At 40.9% G+C, this 19849-nt stretch overlaps 1 protein-coding gene across 1 annotated transcript; it reads right to left on the bottom strand.

The window, feature by feature from the left end:
• Positions 1 to 230: 230 nt before the first annotated feature.
• Positions 231 to 9406, bottom strand: drc8 (dynein regulatory complex subunit 8; the record flags this gene model as incomplete). Its single annotated transcript, XM_084001541.1, has 15 exons — positions 9318 to 9406; positions 8412 to 8499; positions 8103 to 8177; positions 6965 to 7038; positions 6593 to 6717; positions 6384 to 6485; positions 5191 to 5385; positions 3143 to 3277; positions 2757 to 2859; positions 2468 to 2546; positions 1728 to 1800; positions 1297 to 1373; positions 636 to 678; positions 484 to 550; positions 231 to 349 (listed from the first exon to the last, which is right to left on the bottom strand). Exons 1-15 carry the CDS (start codon positions 9325 to 9327, stop codon positions 231 to 233), a joined length of 1365 nt encoding a protein of 454 aa, XP_083857667.1. The 5' UTR covers positions 9328 to 9406.
• Between the last annotated feature and the right edge of the window lie 10443 nt (positions 9407 to 19849).

The following is a 19849-nucleotide window of genomic DNA, read 5'->3' as shown; positions in this document are numbered from 1 at the left end:
TTTAAAACTGCTGTATGTTCAACCAAAATAACTGGGCCCCTGGCGGCATTGTCCCAAATACAGTATGTCAGTTCAATTGAATACTATTTGATCAGAGCTGAAGGACAGATCTGAAAAATGCAAAGCGAGGATTAAACCAGCAGTTTTATTGATCATTACCATGTCAGAATTAAAAGCATACGTGAACAGACAAACAAACAGATAGTTAGGCTGAAACACAAAGGCACCGTTTAGATGTCGGGGTCAATGGTCAGCTGGCTGATTACATCGCTGTAATAGATGCAGTTCTTCTCCTGGTCAGCGAGTGCTGTCAGCATCTCATCCATCTCCACCTGGGTGAAGGGCTCACCTGGTTTCAAGACATCAGAGGTGGTTTTGTGGAAGTAAGAGGAATGAAATGCACAACAAACATTTCCATACAAAAATCTGCAGCTTTTCACCCCACAAACTAATCTTGGTAAAAACCAAAAGCCTCTGCTTTACCTTCCTGTGTCATGTACTTAGTCAGCTCCTCCGGCTCCAGGTATCCTTTCTTTTCCTTGTCCAGAACCTGGAGACAGTGTGAGTGTGATGTTCTTAGAGGCTTAAACTATAATAACATCTGAGAGTGCATAAGAAACAAGAGCTGGGCTCACCTCAAAGGCCTGAAGCAGAAGGTCCTCGGGAATGGGAGGAAACCTAAAACACACACCCAAAACCATTTCTATTTGTGTCTCTCTCCTTTGATGTGGGTATAATGCCTGATTAGTAGAGTAAACTTGGTAACACAACTTAAGAACTTGTTAAGCAGCAGCTAAATGGTGGAATTTTCCATGTCCTTTGTCAGTGTTTTCAGGTCTACACTACTGTTTCTCAATAGCCCTGGCTGTGTCTAAATTGTTACTGTTACTCTATTGGCCTAAAAATGTTGCCTGTCCTAGGAAAATTGTAACATTTTCACTCTTAGTTGAGGTTTAATTGTTGCAAGAGGTTGGAAACACAAGGACAAAATCATGATGTATGATGAAGTGCACGCTATTTGAAAGCACATACAACATACAAGCAGGGGTTTAAGGGAAAGTGGCTTTAATTATTCAAAGAAGTCTGTCATTTAGTGTGCTATGTTTGGTGAACCACCACCTGAAAGATTAATGATGAAAAAACAAAGCACCTCTGTATCTGTACACCACACATCTATTTTGTGGAGTCCTGCAGTGACTACCCCATTGTGTTTACGAAAGATAAAAAAAAAAACTATGTAAAAACGTAAGCATGTCTGCCATCAGTCAAGAGTCATACTGAACAGAGCTGCCTTACTTGTGCTCCAGCAGCACTTTGGTCATGGCTGGGAGGAACTTGTCCAAATGGATACACCCTGTGTGGTCCTCTTCCACCTGGTTAAACAGGACAGGGCTTCAGGATGGCTGCTTATAACATCACCCAACAATCACTTTGTACACCACTTTCTCTGTGTGTTACATCTTTCAAGCAGGCATGGATCATTATTCTTCATTTGCACTAGAGCAAATGAACAATAATTACAATGTTTTGAAAAATGGAATGATATTTTAATGGGTCAATGACTTTACAATACTAGTAATGAATTACTGTTCCCCCTGAATTCAACATGACAGGAAGATCACAAATAAGGGAAATTTGTCCTGCTGACTTGTCCATCTCTAAAAATTGAGCCTGTTGGATTTCAGTTGTTTTCATGCAAAACATCACTGAAACAATAAAGGTCTGACCTGAGCGACAAAGTCATGCAGGTCTTTTTGAGAGGGGAAGCAACCAAGGGAATAGATGATGGTGCCAATCTCCCTAAAAAACAAACAGGAAATGAAGAGATAAAAATCAGTCAAAAGATCACTACATCACATCAGCCCACATTGTTTAGGAATATGTAAAGACTGTGACAAATGTGGCAGCTCTTTTGTCACTGTAGGATCAGGTTTATCCAGTTCTTCCAGAGCCAACTGGCCACTGGTTCTCACCACCCACTTTCCTGTTAATATGAGTCACTTCCTAATCTCATTCAAAGGCATTTCACTTTGCCACCAAACCAAAAATCAGCTTTGTGGAGCAGGGAAGTAGAAATGCCACAGCACACAATGGGTGTAGCTTTCCTTGTCCACTTCATACTTACTGTGTTCACACTTTTTAATTTACTTTGCATAACACACAGTCAGTGCCCTTGAAGGTGTGATATTTTGCAGTTCATCACATGGGGGAAAAATGCAAGCACACAAACACATCCTTACAACATATGAGCTCAGTATTAACTATACTAACAAATGTGCAGTAAGTCAAATTGTGTAGGTCTAAATGATATGGAGTAACTCTGCAGCTGTGTGGGCTCCAGTCATGGATCTATTATAATATAATACATCAATGGCTCCAGTTTCCTGCTTTCACCCTGGTGGCTTTACTTCCTAAATAATCACTAACATTACGTTACCTCCCCCTGCAGGCTGCTGTGGGAACTCACCGGACATCCACTGTGTTATTCTGCTGATAATCAAACGCCTCAAAAGCTGCTGTGATCCTCTTGTGGACATCTGTGGTTTCTGACAAAGGAGAAAACACCAACAGAGTCCAGAGTTACCGCCGGACCGCTACCTTGTTGTTAAATGAAGCATCATAACGTTCAAGCAAAAACTTTCAACTACCGTCACCGTCATTTTAAATCGACCAGAGACACCGAATCTGCCCTCTCTTGGTATCTAAGTAAAATAATTAAAACTAATATGCAGAAAGTTTATGAATAACTGACCAACCTGTGCCCTGCTTGTTCTCCGCCATGTGTGTCGCGTTGTTCTGTCGCCTAGCAACCGGCATGCAGTTCCGAAAATCATCGGTGACGTCACCGACATCGAGCTCCTTTAGAACGTCAAATGACGTTACACGTTTGCCTTTGATGTTCCACGTCACAAGGAGTTACTTTGATGTCCAAACAAACAAACAAAAACTAGGCTATAAAAATAACACAAAACTGACAAACAGCCAAAGAATAAATCAATAATAGTCATAATAAAATAAGTTCTGTGACATCATCATGTCCATCTTCAGTAACGTTGTTGGGAGACTGGTCTCAGCTGTGCAGCAAACCCCCCCAACCGCTAACAGCGACCCCGCCCCAAGCACCCCATCCTCCCCCTCCTACCTGGGGAAGGGTGTGGTCGACCCTCTCTTCGCCCTCAAAGACTTGCTGGTTGTTTGTCCCACTCCCAGCCAGAGGGAGCCCGTCATAGTAATCAACGTCACCATGTCGATTCGCCTCTCCCCTTGTCTGAGTCCACTATGCAAAGAGCCATGAGGGCTCACAAATGGGCTACTTTAATACATTGACATTAACTTGGCAGGTGAACACACTTGAACACCGCCCCCTCCCCACCAAGTTCTCTCTTCGTCTGCCTCTGCTCTGTTTCCCTCTCTCTGCCCTTTTTCTCTCTTTTTAACTCACTCTATAGATAGATAGATAGATAGATAGATAGATAGATAGATAGATAGATAGATAGATAGATAGATAGATAGATAGATAGATAGATAGATAGATAGATAGATGTCAACTCACCATAAATCAATAAAAATAACTCAAACCTATTTGCAGCATTGGATGATGATGTGAAACTATTTGAACATAAGACTAATAATGACCCCAGCAGGTAATAACTACTTATTTTGTTATCTTGATTTAACAAAATCTGTTTGCACGTGATGATGATGCATTCATTTATTTTGTTATCTCAATGTAACAGAGGACTTTTGTTAGTTTGTAAACACAGGAAGTGACATGTGTACAGCCTGCTGTACTGATGTGATGTGCTGGCAGCAGGAATTAAGTTAGACTACACTTTATGAAGCTACTGTTTTATAAAATCCTATGGAGAAGAAGAGACTTAAAAAATATGAGATCAATCACAAACCCAACATTCATTAAAACAGTCATGTACCATCGATAAGATTGTTTTTTGAGTGTTTGTTGTGGTTGAAAGAATTGCCCCCATGGGTTAGCGTTATCGCTATCTCGAGCACCGGGTAGCCATGGTGTAACTCCAAAAATGGCTGTAATTCTCTTTAAGTGTAGTATTATAGTTGTCAATTGTGTATCTGTGTTGTGTTTCTGCGTTTTAAGATTTAAGAAAACAGATTTCAGAATGAAAAAGAGAGAGACAATGTCTGTTTTATTATCTCCAGCTTCATAAATGCAAAAATGGGTAAAAAGGTAAACAAAATCTACAACAGATAACCTTTTATACAGTAAATGCATTCAGGATTTAAATTTAATGAGCCTATAGCCTAAGGACTGTAATAGAGGACACCCATATTGTATTGTCCTGTAATTTCATAATTCCCCACTAATTCAGGGACATTGAAATCCTCATCAAAATATTTTAGTTACTGAGTTGTACACAAAGAAATTAAGGCTTTGCATGTGCATAATAAAACTATGTTCCTTCATTGAATATTTTATTTCCTTTTATTTTAGTTCCTTTATTGAAATTTTCAGGAAATCATTAAGGAGAACCAAATTTAATTTCACAGCACATATAACCTGCCTGTAAATGACACCATTTTAAATAAATAACAGTCCAGATGCAGCAAAGTACTAATCAGTGTGTGCATTAAACATTACTCTCTATGTAGAAAAACACAAATACACTGAAAATACCCCCCCCCCCCCCCCCCCCCCCCAACTAAAAAAAAAAAGGATCTGGAACAAGGGGTGGACATTAAATAAAAACCTACAATTATAGCCAAAAAAAATTAAATGATCAACTATTTCTGCAACTGGGGTAAAAAAAAAAACCATTCACAAATTCTCATTGCTATTAATGATGAGTTCCATTTTACTAATATGGGAAATATTGCGTTTTGAATTCCAAACATTTGTCCCTTATTCAGTGTGAAAGGTGCTTGTATTCCTAATAAAACCACCTACAGGAACTGGCTGCAGGTATGCCCCAATACATTGACAGGAATAGTTTTAAAACACACTGTACATGTTTAACAGTCCAGTAAAATCTGAGATTCCACATCAATTTGTGGAGATAAAAATGAAGACAATCTCTCAAGGATTAGTGGTACTTTTAACTCTGTAGCCTGTAGTCTTCAACCGACCAAACCCAAGAAACCAAAACAGTCTCTGGTGTGTTTATACTGTATGTGTTTGTGCATTCATATCTCTGGTTGCCCCTGGTGTATAGGAACTCCCTGCTCTGCTGCAGGCTCTTCTGGAAGCTCTTGTCCATTGTGTTCAACTACTTGCTGTATATGCTCCTCTTGTTCTGTCTTCACTTCATGTTGAGGTTGTTCTTCTATTTGAATCTCTTCATGGACCTTCTCCTCATCAGCCTCCACTGCCACCTCCTGCTCCTGGTGAGGTGCATTGTTGTTGCTGGAGTCCTTTAAGATAGAAAGCATGATGTAACATTACTGCAGTTAACAATAAATTATCTATTGTAGTAAACCAAAGTAAGATGCACAACGTAAAAGAAAACATTATTTCTTTCTACACATTAACTGGTGGTAAAGTAGAAAAAACTATTTATCACCCAATGTCACAATGAAAAGGAAAACATTCAATTTAATATTAAAACTAACCTTATCAATTACATTTTTTTTTTATCGGTAATGAAATAAATGCATTCAAAATTTTTGTTTTTTATGAATTTGAAAAAGCTATAACATGTACCTTGATGTGGGGTTAAATTGTCAAACAACTATTTCCAATGTCAGTTGTGTACATTTTCGTACCTTTCATACCTTCCGTTTTTATCTATTTATGTGCCGTTCATGGGTTGCAGCAATTTTGTCATGCTTTGTATGATGACAATAAAGGAATCTATCTAAGAAAACCTTTCATGTTTAGACTACAAAAGATTTATTTTCCCATTCTGATATATTAAAGCAGAAGTAAGCGGAATATTTGTGTTAATATAAGTCTTAAATAGTTATATCTTCCGACGGCAATCACTTATAGAGTGTTTGGTCTGAAACACGGGTCTGTCAGTCACTCTGCTCTGCTTTAAGCCGAGGAGAAAACTTTCCTTGTATCCTACAACCTTTATCCAATGAGGAGAGAGAACGGCATAAAGGGGCGGTCCTCTCTGTCTTTGCAGCCAAGGGATGCGCGTGAATGTGGTGACGTAGGGACGAGGGCGGGGACTGCTAACTCCATCGGCTGACAAGAAGTTAGCCAAAACGACCGGATCGCTTACTTCTGCTTTAAAATCCTGTCAGTGTTTTTGGAGGCTCAATACATGTTACACCAGGCACCGCTCACAGATGTGTCATTACTATACAATCGTACTGCTTCAACTGAGCGTCATATATTTAGTTTATCTTAAGGTTACCATTAGGCTACACTAGATAAGAGTGTGTTTGTGTTCATATCACAGTACCTGTGTGAGAGGTAATGGAGGAGAAAGCAGCTCTGATGGAGCCAATAGACCGTCCTGGTTTAGATCCTGAGTCTGAAGTAAGAAATCCACCATGGACACCACCTGAACTCAGAAAACACACGACACACAGTTAAATAAATAGATTGGTTATTAGGCACAAATACAACAGCAGTTCAAACACACACCACACACACATACACTGTCCTCACCAATTCATTGGCCTTTGCTCCAGGTGTATGATGGGAGCTGTAGTCTGAAAGTAGCTTCATCATCTCCAAGCCGTCCAACAACCCGCTGCGATCGTAGTCATACAGACCAAACAGGAAGAATACCTCTGACACAACACAGGAGAGGAAAGACAAACTGACACACTGCTGTGGATGATTTATAGCAGGAAACCAGAATCATAGACATAACCTTGGAGTATCTCTGATCAACTACTTAAAGAAGATTCAAAGGCAAAAGTCATAGAAAATGACTTTATTAGAGATGTCCTTATATATTCCATTAGTAAGATTAGAGCTTGTATATTTTTTGTATTTCTTTGTTCAGGTTTCACAGCAGTAGTTGGAGATATTTACCTTGCTCCCAGGTGCTGATTTCTGGTCCTCCTTGATCATCTTTTAAGCTGGACTGAATGAAACTCTGCAGCAACCTGTGGTTCACACAGCACATAGCACATTTGAGTCCATTAGTAAAAGATAAAGAGCACTCAGATGTGTTCAACCCTGCAGAGTCTGAGTCATATGACACAGACAAACAAGTTTAGGATTAAAACATCTTGAGTGGATTGTCTTTACATTGATGCCTCAGTAGACAGTAAATACAGAGGTGATGCTGTATTTTGTGTAGCCACAAGAGGGCACAATGTGCATACCTCTCAACACATAACTTCACAATAGGAGGAGGTGCCACCTCATCAAAAAATAGTGTATCACATTTTACATGAAGCTGTTGCCAAGAAGACCAGTGATATGATACTCACAGAGCCATTGAGCTTCTCTACTTCTGTGCTTGTGATTTATAGGTAGCAGTGCTGTTTCAGCTGTTACACCTTTTGCATAAAGATTAAATCCATTTTCTAAAGTGTTTTTGTTCGATACAAGACATAAAAAGGCTTTGCAGACATGTCTCAAACCTGAGACATAAAGGAAACACTTTAGATGAATAGTTTTGTCCCATGCATAGGCCACAGATAAAGCAATGGGTAATCAATGTCAGTGTGGTGGGAGTGCTTCATTCAGAAATGCCCTTTCCGTCCATTCAGACTGCACTCAAGGCTCCTGTGAATCCATGTGTTTTGTTTGTGGAGGGAGGTACAGTACAGATCACATTAGCTGCAATTACACAGCTGACAAACGCTCAAGAGACTCACTCAAACTATATGACAGAGCAGGATACACATCCAATAATCTTATCAGATATAAACTCCAGCCACATTGCCGCCAAAACACTGTGGCTCTATGTCCACAGAGTGGTTACTTGTCTCACTTACTCACTGAACAAATAACCACCAGATTTCTACCGTACAGTAGCAGAGATGTTAAAGTATAGACATATTTCATTGTTGCAACATGACGTGGTGTTGTTGCTCGTGTAATCTTATCAGTATATGGTGCAGGCCACATCATTAGCACAACACAGCAGCCAAAGTCCACAGAGTGACAACACAGGAGCTGCTGAGGTTGGGCAAACTTTGATGAAGGCCGCATTACTCACCTGCGGTCCTCTTCTCCTGAGCCAAAGGGATTGGGTAGTGTTCGGGAAGGATTATTTGCATCCACTGTTTCCTCTCTGTTGGATAAACAAATTTAAGATCAAATTAAGATATGTCAAGAAGCATCAGCAACTACAACAGAGGCGGAAGATGGTTTATTTGTGTTACCAGCCTTTACACCCTCAGTTACATGTGGAAATTCGCTGCTTAGAAGAATATTTATTTGAAATATAAAAAAAAAAAAGTTAGATTTTGTGTGAAACAAGGAGACAGTAGTAGTAGTAGTTGTGTGATTGGTGAGGTTGGTTTACCTCTGTGTCCCGGGTAGCCCTGGTGCAGCCAGACACAGGTGAATGAGCAGCAGCAGGTACAGGACTCCATGACACTCCATGATCACACCTACAAGCACACAGCGGGGTTATGACCTCACATGATCGCACCTGTACAGGTAAATGTCACTTTTACCATAAAATAAACACACTCATAACAGCACTTGTGTCTTGACATTAAATATTCTCCTATAAGTAGTGTTGTTGGGGGCATGGGAGTGGTTGATAAGTGATGGTTGCATGAATACAAACTGGAATTTCCACATGGCTTTTCTAAGTATCCGCAAAACCAGTATTCATTTCTGGTGTCAAGTTGCCAATCTCCATGTTACACGGTACACCTACTGCCTACAAATAATTCACAAAGTAATAAATATAGCAGTGCTGCAGCCTTCACACAGATGATGGACCTCTGTAGGGATCATTATAGGGGAAATCAATCAGGATCCCTACATCTACTTATAGCTCAGCATCCATCCACTAGTCCATCCATGTGTCCAGTCAAGCAGATGTGTTAAGTGTGTGTTGACCTGCTTTGCTCTGGACTGGCCTGCTGCTAACTTACTGAAAGGCACCAGCAGCTACATGCAGCAATGCTAACTACACACACACATGCACGCACAACCCCACATGACCCACGGGTGACACCAGCTCTCTGCAGCATTATTACAACCATAGATTACAATACAGCCTGGGCTGGGCGGCGTTAGTGGTTTTTCTTCATGCTTACATAAGAAAATTAACACATCAACAAATACACGCGAGAATGAATGAGAGCAGATTGTTTAGCCGGCTGACTACGCGTTTATTATTATGGTATGTAGATGAAATATTTCCATGGAGTAACAACACGCTCCACATCTGTCTCCAGACTGATGATAAACCTACCTGTCAACATGGTGGACGGGCTGCTGGGCAGGAAGACGCTTTAACTCGGGCAGCTTTTTCTTTCACTGCTTCATGTCTGGAGAGAGAGAGAGAGAGAGAGAGAGAGAGAGAGAGAGAGAGAGAGAGAGAGAGAGAGAGAGAGAGAGAGAGAGAGAGAGAGAGCGCCTCTGTCCCGGCCGCACCGCCCGGTCTGCACTGCGCAACGGCGACGGCAACACGCACCCACCCACCCACGCCGCCTCCTCCTGCTCCCTCCTCCTCCTCCTCCTCCTCCTCCTCCATCCGCGGGCTGTTTTGGTCAATGACAGGGTCCACGTGGAAGAACGCAGCCGCCGTCGTGTCAGTGAGTCTGCGCAGCCAGGAAGCAAAGCCGCCGCCGCCGCCGCTCATACTCTTTGTGCTCGTCTCTCCGGGTTTTCCGCCGCGCCACGTCCACACTGTCAGTCCGTCAGACTCCGGTGGTTTAGACCGGGAGGAGTCTGGTGATGATCTGCCTGCCCACAGCCGTCACAGCTCATGCAGTCGCAGTAGTAGCTTCATACCGTAGGCTACTGCACCAGGGCCGTTGCATAGGGGAGAAAGGTGATGAGGGGCCCACTGCTACACCATGACCCCCCAGAAATGAATACACAACTCCAATGTTATAGCCAGGTTACTCTGTAATAAGAACCATAAAAAAAAGCATTAAATTCAGCTCATAACTTTTACTCAGGTGCCATATTTCCTCTTTCCTGTAGGCCAAAATGTTGCTTTAGGTTTCTGTTTCCCGTAAAGAACAGTTTGTGTGGTGGTTGTTTGTCCTCAACTAATTTCGGTTCAATACATCAAAAGACAACAGATGCACCATGATAATCATTAATAATCAATGTCCAAACAATATCATTGTATTTTCCTCATGAGACAGTAAACAAAGAAATCCACTCCCGCTCTGGTAAAAACCACATACCCACCCAGGTGCATGCTGGTCCCAAACTAAATTACCTGCTTAAATCAGCAGTGTGTTCCTCCAGACTCAGAGGCTGCACCGTCAGGGCCAATGTCAGGACCATAAAGACCGCACCTTGGAGTTGCAGTTTTAGGCCCACATTCTCAGGACTTCAATTTAGAATAAAAGAATCAAAATATCTTTTAGCGCATCAGATAATGTTCATTTCGAACAGTTAATCTCTAATAAAAAATGCTGCACTATGTGCTGCAGGGATTTCCAAAACCTGTTCTGTCGTTCAACTTTGCATACACCTTGTATATCTCCCCTGGCAAAGTTTTTCATATATTGCGTTTTGGCTGTATATTTGTGTATGCAAATTATTGCTCTGTTGACCTATTTCCAATGTTCACACATGTTCTCTAAGGACTAGGAGGTGCTGCCTTGAAACCGGGGTCCTAGAAAAGTCAGCCTTAAAGGCTTAAAGCAGAAGTAAGCAGATTTTTTGTGTTAATATAAGTCTTAAATAGTTATATCTTCCGGGGTCACAATCACTTACATAGAGTGTTTGGTCTGAAACACGGGTCTGTCGGTCACTCTGCTCTGCTGTAAGCCGAGGAGAAAACTTTCCTTGTATCCTACAACCTTTATCCAATGAGGAGAGAGAACGGCATAAAGGGGCGGTCCTCTCTGTGTGTGCAGCCAAGGGATGCGCGTGAATGTGGTGACGTAGGGACGAGGGCGAGGACTGCTAACTCCATTGGCTGACAGGAAGTTAGCCAAAACGACTGGATCGCTTACTTCTGCTTTAAAGCCAGCTCCTATTACTCCAATTGTGAGGTGGCTGACAGTATGGTCCTGAAACTTTGCTTAATATACAAACAATCTAAACAAACTATAGTTTGGTTATACATTTGAAGTGTTTTTTTTATTTATTTGTACATGGATCCCCATTAGTCATCACCTTGGTGAGGACTATTCTTCCTGGGGTCTGTTTAAAGACAAACAACTACAAGGATAAACATTTTTTAAAATAGCCTATTAAAAGCGGGTAATAAGTTGCTCAAAATATGATTTCTTTATGCATGACACCCTTTTTTGAATCTTGATTTATTATCAATACCAATAAGATAAAGAGGGTGTCTGTTCCAATATGGTATAGCTCTATATAATACTGTATCTTTAAGTGCATTGGATTTTGTCTGAGATAAAGACCTGTCTATAGTGTTATGATGATGTCTATCAATGGTCAGTTGTAGCTGTGAATACTGGCTTTTTTGTCTGTCCAAATATAAAACAAGGCCACATTTTAGTCTCTCGTCCACCTTTAGCCATGACAGCTTTTCATGCATTAAATTGACATCGCTCCTCATTGAGCCAAGTGTGAAGTGATGTTGCAGTTTGACCAAATGTCCAGGCGGTGGCGCAGAGCAGCTGCATGGAGAGTGGAAGTCAGGACAGGGAGATGGAGGCAGAGAGGAAGAAAAAGGAAGAAGTTAGCCAGTAGAGTTTAGTTTGTGAAGATCCTGAGCAGAGTGACTCAATGTTGGACTGTGTCTTTTAAGTTAAATGTTGTAATTACCCAGCAAAGAGTTGGATTGATGGGAGAGCTGTTTGTTCTACCAGAGGATTCAGGAGGAACAGGAGCTCATGTGTTAATCTGGGTACTGACTCTGGTGAGTGTTTGCTTTTTCATGCTCATACTAATTTCATGAATGTGAAGTGGGGAAAATACAACAAGAGAAATGTGTAACAACTTATATTCTAGCCATGGTCATGTTGTGTTTTGTATTTGAGAGGGCAATAAGTTGTTTTGCCTGTAGGTGTCTCCCCTCTGACCACCACGTGGCTGCACTTGGAGGAGTTGAGGAGCAACTCCATGGATTTTGATCCTTCAGCTTCTCCACCCGGATTCCAGATAAGATCTAACTAACTAATCTACACAACATGATGCACTAACTAAACAAAAAGAGAATAAAGACTCATAGTTGATTTACTGACAAAACAAACCAACAGCTTTTGTCTTGACTTTTTCTCAAGCAAGCATTCAGCTAAACAACTGAGGATGAAATGAGTAAGGACTTGAACTTGCAGAATTCAAGTATCCCAGTGAAATTATAATTTTTTATTCCAATATGTGAATCAGAGGGCCTTTTGTTATTATCCAGTTCATATTCACAATAGTGTTGTTTTTTTTTATTTTATTCTGTGAGTAGAAAATGCTATTGCACAGAGCAATGTGTTTTCATCCTCCTTTCATAGAGTCCATTTGAATGTTGCTATATAACCCATGTCTTCATAAGTGAAAAAAATTACGTTTAAAGGGTCATGGACCACATCAAGTGCGCTATCATATACAATTATCCACATAATTGTGTCAAATTGGGAAAACTCATTATGTAAAATAAAATGTTTATATCTTACATTTATAGTACCCATCAATCCAGTCCATACACACAAAAAGCAAGAGGGGTAAATGTCAGTAACCACTGTACTGCAGATATTTGACCACAAGATGTCCCAGTTACTCTTTGTTTAAATTGTTTCTAAAGGCATCATATATACATCTGCAGAACATTATCAAAAAAGAGTTTAGGTTAATAATGTTCTAATTAGACCATAAATATGCAAACATTTCATTGTAGATGAGAAGCTTTTATTTTGTTTCAGTATGGATTTGTTGTCTTTTATCAAATTAACCTATAATAATATGATATAATATAATTAACCTATTAACCTAAAGTATAATATAGTGAAAAAATAATTATCAATTGTTATTATTATTACTACTATGAATGCTTATTTTGCAGAGGAAGGTCAGGTACAGTGTACACACACACACACACACACACACACACACACACACACACACACACACACACACACACACACACACACACACACACACACACACACACACACACACACACACACACACACACATTCACGCACCAGGTCAAGGTAAGTTGATATTATATCATAGCTGTGCAAATTAATTATCCTGCAGATCTTCAGCTGTCTCCCAGAGAGTGTGATGTGTTTTCTGTGACTCACATAGAACTGATGAATGTTCGTTTGACACAACACATTCAGGATCTTTCATTGGTCCCAAAGGGAAAATGTTTCACACTGCTGCTGCTGCTGCTGCTGCTGCTGCTGCTGCTGCTGCTGCTGCTGCTGCAGTTTTGAACTGAATGTAACAGCAAAGGGAGAGATTGTGCATTGTCCATAGTGGAACTACAGATTATTATTATCTATTTAACTACAACTTTAGTGGTTATTAAAGGATGATATAAAGTCTAAAAGGTATGGAAATAGAGAAAAACTGAATTTGATGTGCTGCAGAACTAACTACTGTATACGCCCCAGGAGTCTCAGCGTTGAATGTGCAAATCGTGTCAGCGGGCTTTGAGGCTCGGTGTGTGTTTTATTCCTCCATCGGTCCCACGTCACCTCACTCTGCTCCGTCGTCTCTCTTTTTATCTGTTACCTATCTGCCTCCCTCTCGTCTGAAGTGATGCCAGAACTTACGCTCAAATTCCTAAAAATAGAAAAACTATTGAGGTGGCAACACATCAGCATAGTGGTGAAACACACACACACACACACACACACACACACAGCGAAGCGGGTCTAAAGTTTGCAGTCAAAAATAGTAAGAGTGAGAGAGACTGTGATGGTAACAACGAATTGAGGCACAACACGGCGTATAAATAATAATGAAACACGATTTCATTCATTCAGCATAAAACAATGTGCATTTTTATGTGAGTTTTGCGCTACTATTATTACCCACAAGTCTTTTGCACACACCCACAGTGTTGAATCTGTACGACTGTAACATGACAGGGCGTCAGTTTGAACTACAGACCAGTGTCATTGAACCGTCTCCTGATCAGACAGCCATTGGTCCCGAAGGAGACGTCCATCTGTTTGATGCCTGAGCTGTGTGGTTGAAGGACAGTACCAGCCTGTCCTGCTCCCAAACTGCTGCACCTATACTGTAAAGGTGATGAAGTGTTTTAAATCTCCCTGTGCTTACATTGTGGTTTCTGCTGACTGTGGTCAACGTGCAGCTGTGGTCTGATCTGAAATTGACTTTTGAAAAATTGATGCATGTAAATATGAGACCAAAAGGCCCCAAAAGCATCATGGCGGTTGATCCGTCGGTCCTCTGCAGTAACAGTTTGGATCTGACTTCAGTCAACCTTGTAATAATTTTCTCTGTTTGTTATATAAATTGATTTATTTAGTAATTTTCTGTTTAAAGTTAGCATTTATTTGCTAACTGCATCCACAGTGTTTGTATTCTGTCCAAGTTGCATGTTTTACTGTAGTATATTAGACTTTCAGATAGAATATTAATTTTCCTTTTTACTGTATCTAAGTTTGAAAGTTGAGAAGAAACATTCTGCTTTTGTAGCTTGTTCACGTGTAATCTGTGAAGTCAGGGAAGAAAAAACACACTCAGCCATATACAGTCACACACTCATATAAAGGTCAAGGAGGAAAGTATTTGACGTTCCACTGGAAACTTTTAGGACCTGTGAGTGGGAGAGAGACCAATCATAGCTCCATAACCGCACAAAAATTAGTGACACGTGTTAAAAGCCCAAAAATATAGTCAAACATCTCGGTTCTTCTGCGTGACTCACCGGGCGGCTCTACACTGTGGTGGCTCATTATTTCACAGCCGGCTGGTACATAAACATCCCACTGACACTCACTTACAGGAAAGGAGATTACTCTGTAATTGTTAACATGAGTTGCTGCGTAGTATCTGTATGTGTGTGTGAGTGTGTGTAATGGTGATGCATTTGATCTAGAAAACACTTTCCCTCTCTCACGCACAGCAGCGGCCGAACAGATAGAGAGGTGGGACACGTGATGCAGAAAAACAGGTCGGACGGTCGGTCAGGCACTGCTGTTGTTCATGCAGAGGAAACCACAAAGAAAGTTGTTTAAACAAATCTCCTGCTGCTCCGAGTGTGTTTCCTCTGGTTGAATGGAAGTGACCGCGCTGTGGGACGATGTGGCTTTCAGTCACCGTCCAAGGCAAAAGCAAAAACATCTTTACCTGTTGTGGACATCCAGGTTAGGATCAGATGCACAACAATTTTCCAACCAGACAATTTTCTATTGAAATTTAAGAGAGTTAATGAGAACAGGATCAAATCATCAAAATGAAAAAGATCTGGAACTCCAAGAGCATCACAAGAAGAACAAAACTGAGGCTGTACAAAACAGTAGTGGTGCCGGTGTTACTATATGGATGCGAAACATGGAAAATTAATAAAGGAGACAACAAAGCAATCGATGTGTTTCACAACAAGTGTCTAAGAAGAATCCTCAAAATCCAATGGCAAGACCACATTAGTACAGAAGAACTATTAGAAAGAGCCGACATGAGGCCACCGAGCGAGGAAGTGAAGAGGAGAAAATGGAAGATGATTGGTCATATACTAAGGCAGGACCAAAATAATGACTGCAACATTGCCATGACCTGGGCACCTGAAGGGAAAAGAAGAGGAAGACCAAAGACGTACAGTGGAGAAAGAAAGAGAAGAGGCGGGGTGGAGTTCATGGGCCGAAGCAAGAACAACTGCTGTCGACCGGGAGAAGTGGAAACGCTCTGTGGAGGCCCTATGTGCCACCAAGGGCACGAAGCAGATAGAGAGAGAGAGAATGAGTGTCGCTACGATGTAGAGCAGTGGGGCATCAGCATCATCGGGCTGAAGCTGTGACCGTGTTCCTGGGAAAACTCAGAGCTTTAATAGAAATGTTTTCAAAGCCGCCCTGATCTGTATATACGTATGCCTCGTCACAGTTTCATCACAGAGAGGATTCCTTGGACTTCTAGTCTTTGTTTTTGTCCCGAGTGTGAAATTACAGGGGTGACGTCCATTGGATTTAATTTGCCACAGGTGAGCTCTAGTGGTTTCATGCAGAAGAGTTGGAGAAGGGGGGAAAGTGTGGGCTGATGGGACAGTTGTGACCCAAATCTGGAGTAAACAAACACAGCTGTAAAAGTAAAACAAAGTGGACGAGGAGGAGAGGTCGAGATATAAACAACATGTTGGAAAAAGTCCAGTGTGTAAAATAGGGGGGGAACCGCGTTCAGATTCTCAGATTCTGTAATTTCCCAGCTTGAAATCAATAAAGTCTATCTATCTATCTATCTATCTATCTATCTATCTATCTATCTATCTATCTATCTATCTATCTATCTATCTATCTATCTATCTATCTATCTATCTATCTATCTATCTATCTATCTATCTATCTATCTATCTATCTATCTATCTATCTATCTATCTATCTATCTATCTATCTATCTATCGCCGGGCTCACTCATCCCTCCCGTCGGAAAAGTGTCGGTGGCCTCCGAGGACGAAAAAACTTGTTCACCGCGACTGGGAGTATTTCAAGAGCATGGAGTGATGAGGTGAAGATCTAAACCATTTTACGACATGTTGCTGCTCTTCTTTCCTTCCGCCTTCTTCTTTGTTGGTTTATTTATGAATGCGAAACTCGTGGAACGTGCTCCCTGGCTGGCGGGATTTTCTGTTCGGGCTGCCGTATAAACATGGCGGCTCAAGATGGCGACCCTCTCTAAAGCAAGACCCTTGCTACGTGTATATAAAGCTATGAAAACCAAACAAGTTTTATTTTATAGAGATTATACTTTTATAAAAATACATTCATGGGTAGTGTATTCAGATTTTGCCAATAAATCTTGACACTTATTACACACTGGACCTTTAATAGTTGTGTATAGCTACAGTACCATCATGTGCATTTCAGGTTTCATTTCAAAATCAGCTTTCAGTGTCTGGTGGAAGTGCAGGTGAGTGAGACTCCCTCACACAGATCCTCTAACACGGCGGACAGTTATTTGATTTAAAGACACAGCATATTTTAGATATTTACAGTAGTGTGCACAAAACAATATGTCTTTTTTTTCTTCATGTCTTAAAATTTGACAGATTCCCTGCTGGTATTTTCCAACCACTGCTCTCACTTCCCAGCACCATGTCACGCAACTGCATGGCTCTGTTTGTCTTTAACATAGCCCAAGTGCATTCGCATGCATACTCACACAAGAGTGTACACTGGCAGACACACACACACACACACACACACAGAAACACACAGAAGCCCTGCCTCTGTTCAGTTATGTAACAAGGATTAGGTTTCACTATCCCGTGGCCCCAACAGTCAAAACTACGTGAGCTATTTTTAACCCTGCACCCCAATATAATATCAACAGAGGCGTCCCGCATTAACAGTCATCGCTGCCCCCACTGACATGTCGTCCTGACACTGATATTCACTGCATGGGCCTCCCACAACAGCGCCAGTTACTATTGTCGCTCTGTGAACACTTCATCTGAGGTCGCAGCAAAAAGTTTTGTAACTAGTTGAACTGCAATAGTACAAATCTACTATGCAACAGTGTAACAGAGCGTTGCTGACTAAAATGCAGCAGACACACTTGATGCATTAATGAAATTCATGATGTTGCATTGAGTTGAGCACGTGTTCAAGTGAGAAAAGTGTTGCTATAGTTGACTAAGAACAGACAGAGATACCAGATCTGTGAAGAGAAGAAAGAGTTGCTTTAAAGCTATGGAAAACTTCTCAACCTATGAACTCCTATCAGTTATCAGGAAATGTTCAAACTCACTTTATGTGAAGACAATAAAAACAGCTTGAATTCAGCACTGGCAGCTAATGAGTGTCACCCAGAACCTGTTGAACATATGTAAGAGACGGGTTGGGATTAGAGATTTGCAATGTATGTATGGGTGCCAAACATTTTGCACCTGCAACACACACACACACACACACACACACACACACACACACACACACACACACACGCACACAGTTCCCTAGTGCCATAGTATAGAGAGTTTGTTTGAAGTGGTTCTTGTCACATTCCACAAACTAATTCCTCTGGGATTCAGGTCATTACAACAGGAAAACCAGAGGAAGCACTAAATCCGTTACAGTGACTTCACACACACACACACACACACACACACACCTGCTGTTATATACTGTGACAACCGCTGTTGCAGTTCCTACACAAGTCAGAGTCACACAGCGACATATTTCTATATAACTCTTGCAAAACATACCACATACTGTATGTACACACACACACACACACACACACACACACACACACACACACGGAGCGCAGTTCTGGTTCATGGGCGTCTAATTGCAGGCTTGTGTCCAGCCGGGACATGATGTCTGACGACCCTGGGTCATTTCTCCACAGGCATCTAAAAGGGGGTACCATGCTGTCAGGGCCAATCACCTGAGAGAGCAACCGCTGCCTTAATACATACATATATACAGACAGTACACATACTATATACATGTACTGCATGTACTTCAGAGGGCTTGAACACATTTTCATGCAAATACAATGTAATGACCCACACATAACAACAACGTGCATACAAGGTGGAAAACTGTTCACGAGAAGCTGTTGTGGAAATTAAAATGGTTATGTCTGAAAAGGTCAGAAGGGATCACACTTGTTTTCCACATTACTGTAAAGTTAAAGTTACTTCCTCTATCTACAGTCTATCGCCTAGAGACTCAGTATATCAGGCCTTTGTAGAGTTCCCTCTAACTTTGGTTTCACTCATCGTTGCGTTATGTGCACGAAAACGGAGCTTAATCTGAATCTGAACTGCTGAATAAATAGTCTATAAAAATATTACTGATTCCATTTCATGACTGGAAGGTATAAGTCATCTTTTCTAATTTAAATGTTTTATTTTAGAATGATAGAAACTGTGTGTCTCAGTGTTTCAACAGTGGTTTATAAATGGATACAAATACAGGTGCACACTATTAAAACTTCACTGTTGTTCCGTCTTCGTTCATTTCATAATTAAAGGTCTCCACGATACCTCAAGTTTCATGATCCCCAAAATTAATTAATTATTAAAGCTAACAACACCTGATATAATAATACTGTCTCAACGGGATCTTGTTGAGTTTTTGGTGAAACAAGATTTACTTTCATAACTACAAAATATTTACATTTGAATTATTTTTACCCTTCAGACAGACAGCATAACAATGATAATAGATGATGGGAAAATAAGCTGAAATTAGAGTGCTATATTTGGTCCCTGCTGCGTAAATTGACTGTGACTAAGTATCAGCATCATTGATTATCATACAACAGACTGACTGCAATCATTGAGCAATCAATTTCTAAATTAGCAGCTGCAGTGATCGACACAACTATGGGATACACAGACACGCAGGCACATAAACCACATCTGAAATAATATTTATATCAAGTGTTAGTCATCTGTATTTTTATTTTTTTTGCTCCGAGGACCACCCTGTTAGGAGAAGACCTGACGAATAGAGAATATAGAAATATTTACATACTGCATATTTGAATCGGCAAAAAGCAATGAACCGTTTTCAACTGACTAATTTTAGGGACTAAAAGTATGAGGCAGTGTAATGGTGCAAACAGGGCGTTAGAGACTTGTGAGCTCACGTTATCTGTTTACTGTTTTCACTGCAGCTGCAGTTTTTAAATAAACTAAGAGCCCAGTGAATGAAT

Source organism: Trachurus trachurus, assembly GCF_905171665.1.
Source record: "Trachurus trachurus genome assembly, chromosome: 3".
Taxonomy (NCBI): domain Eukaryota; kingdom Metazoa; phylum Chordata; class Actinopteri; order Carangiformes; family Carangidae; genus Trachurus; species Trachurus trachurus.
The sequence above is the reverse complement of the archived record's forward strand: the minus strand, read 5'-3'. Positions and strand labels throughout refer to the sequence as shown.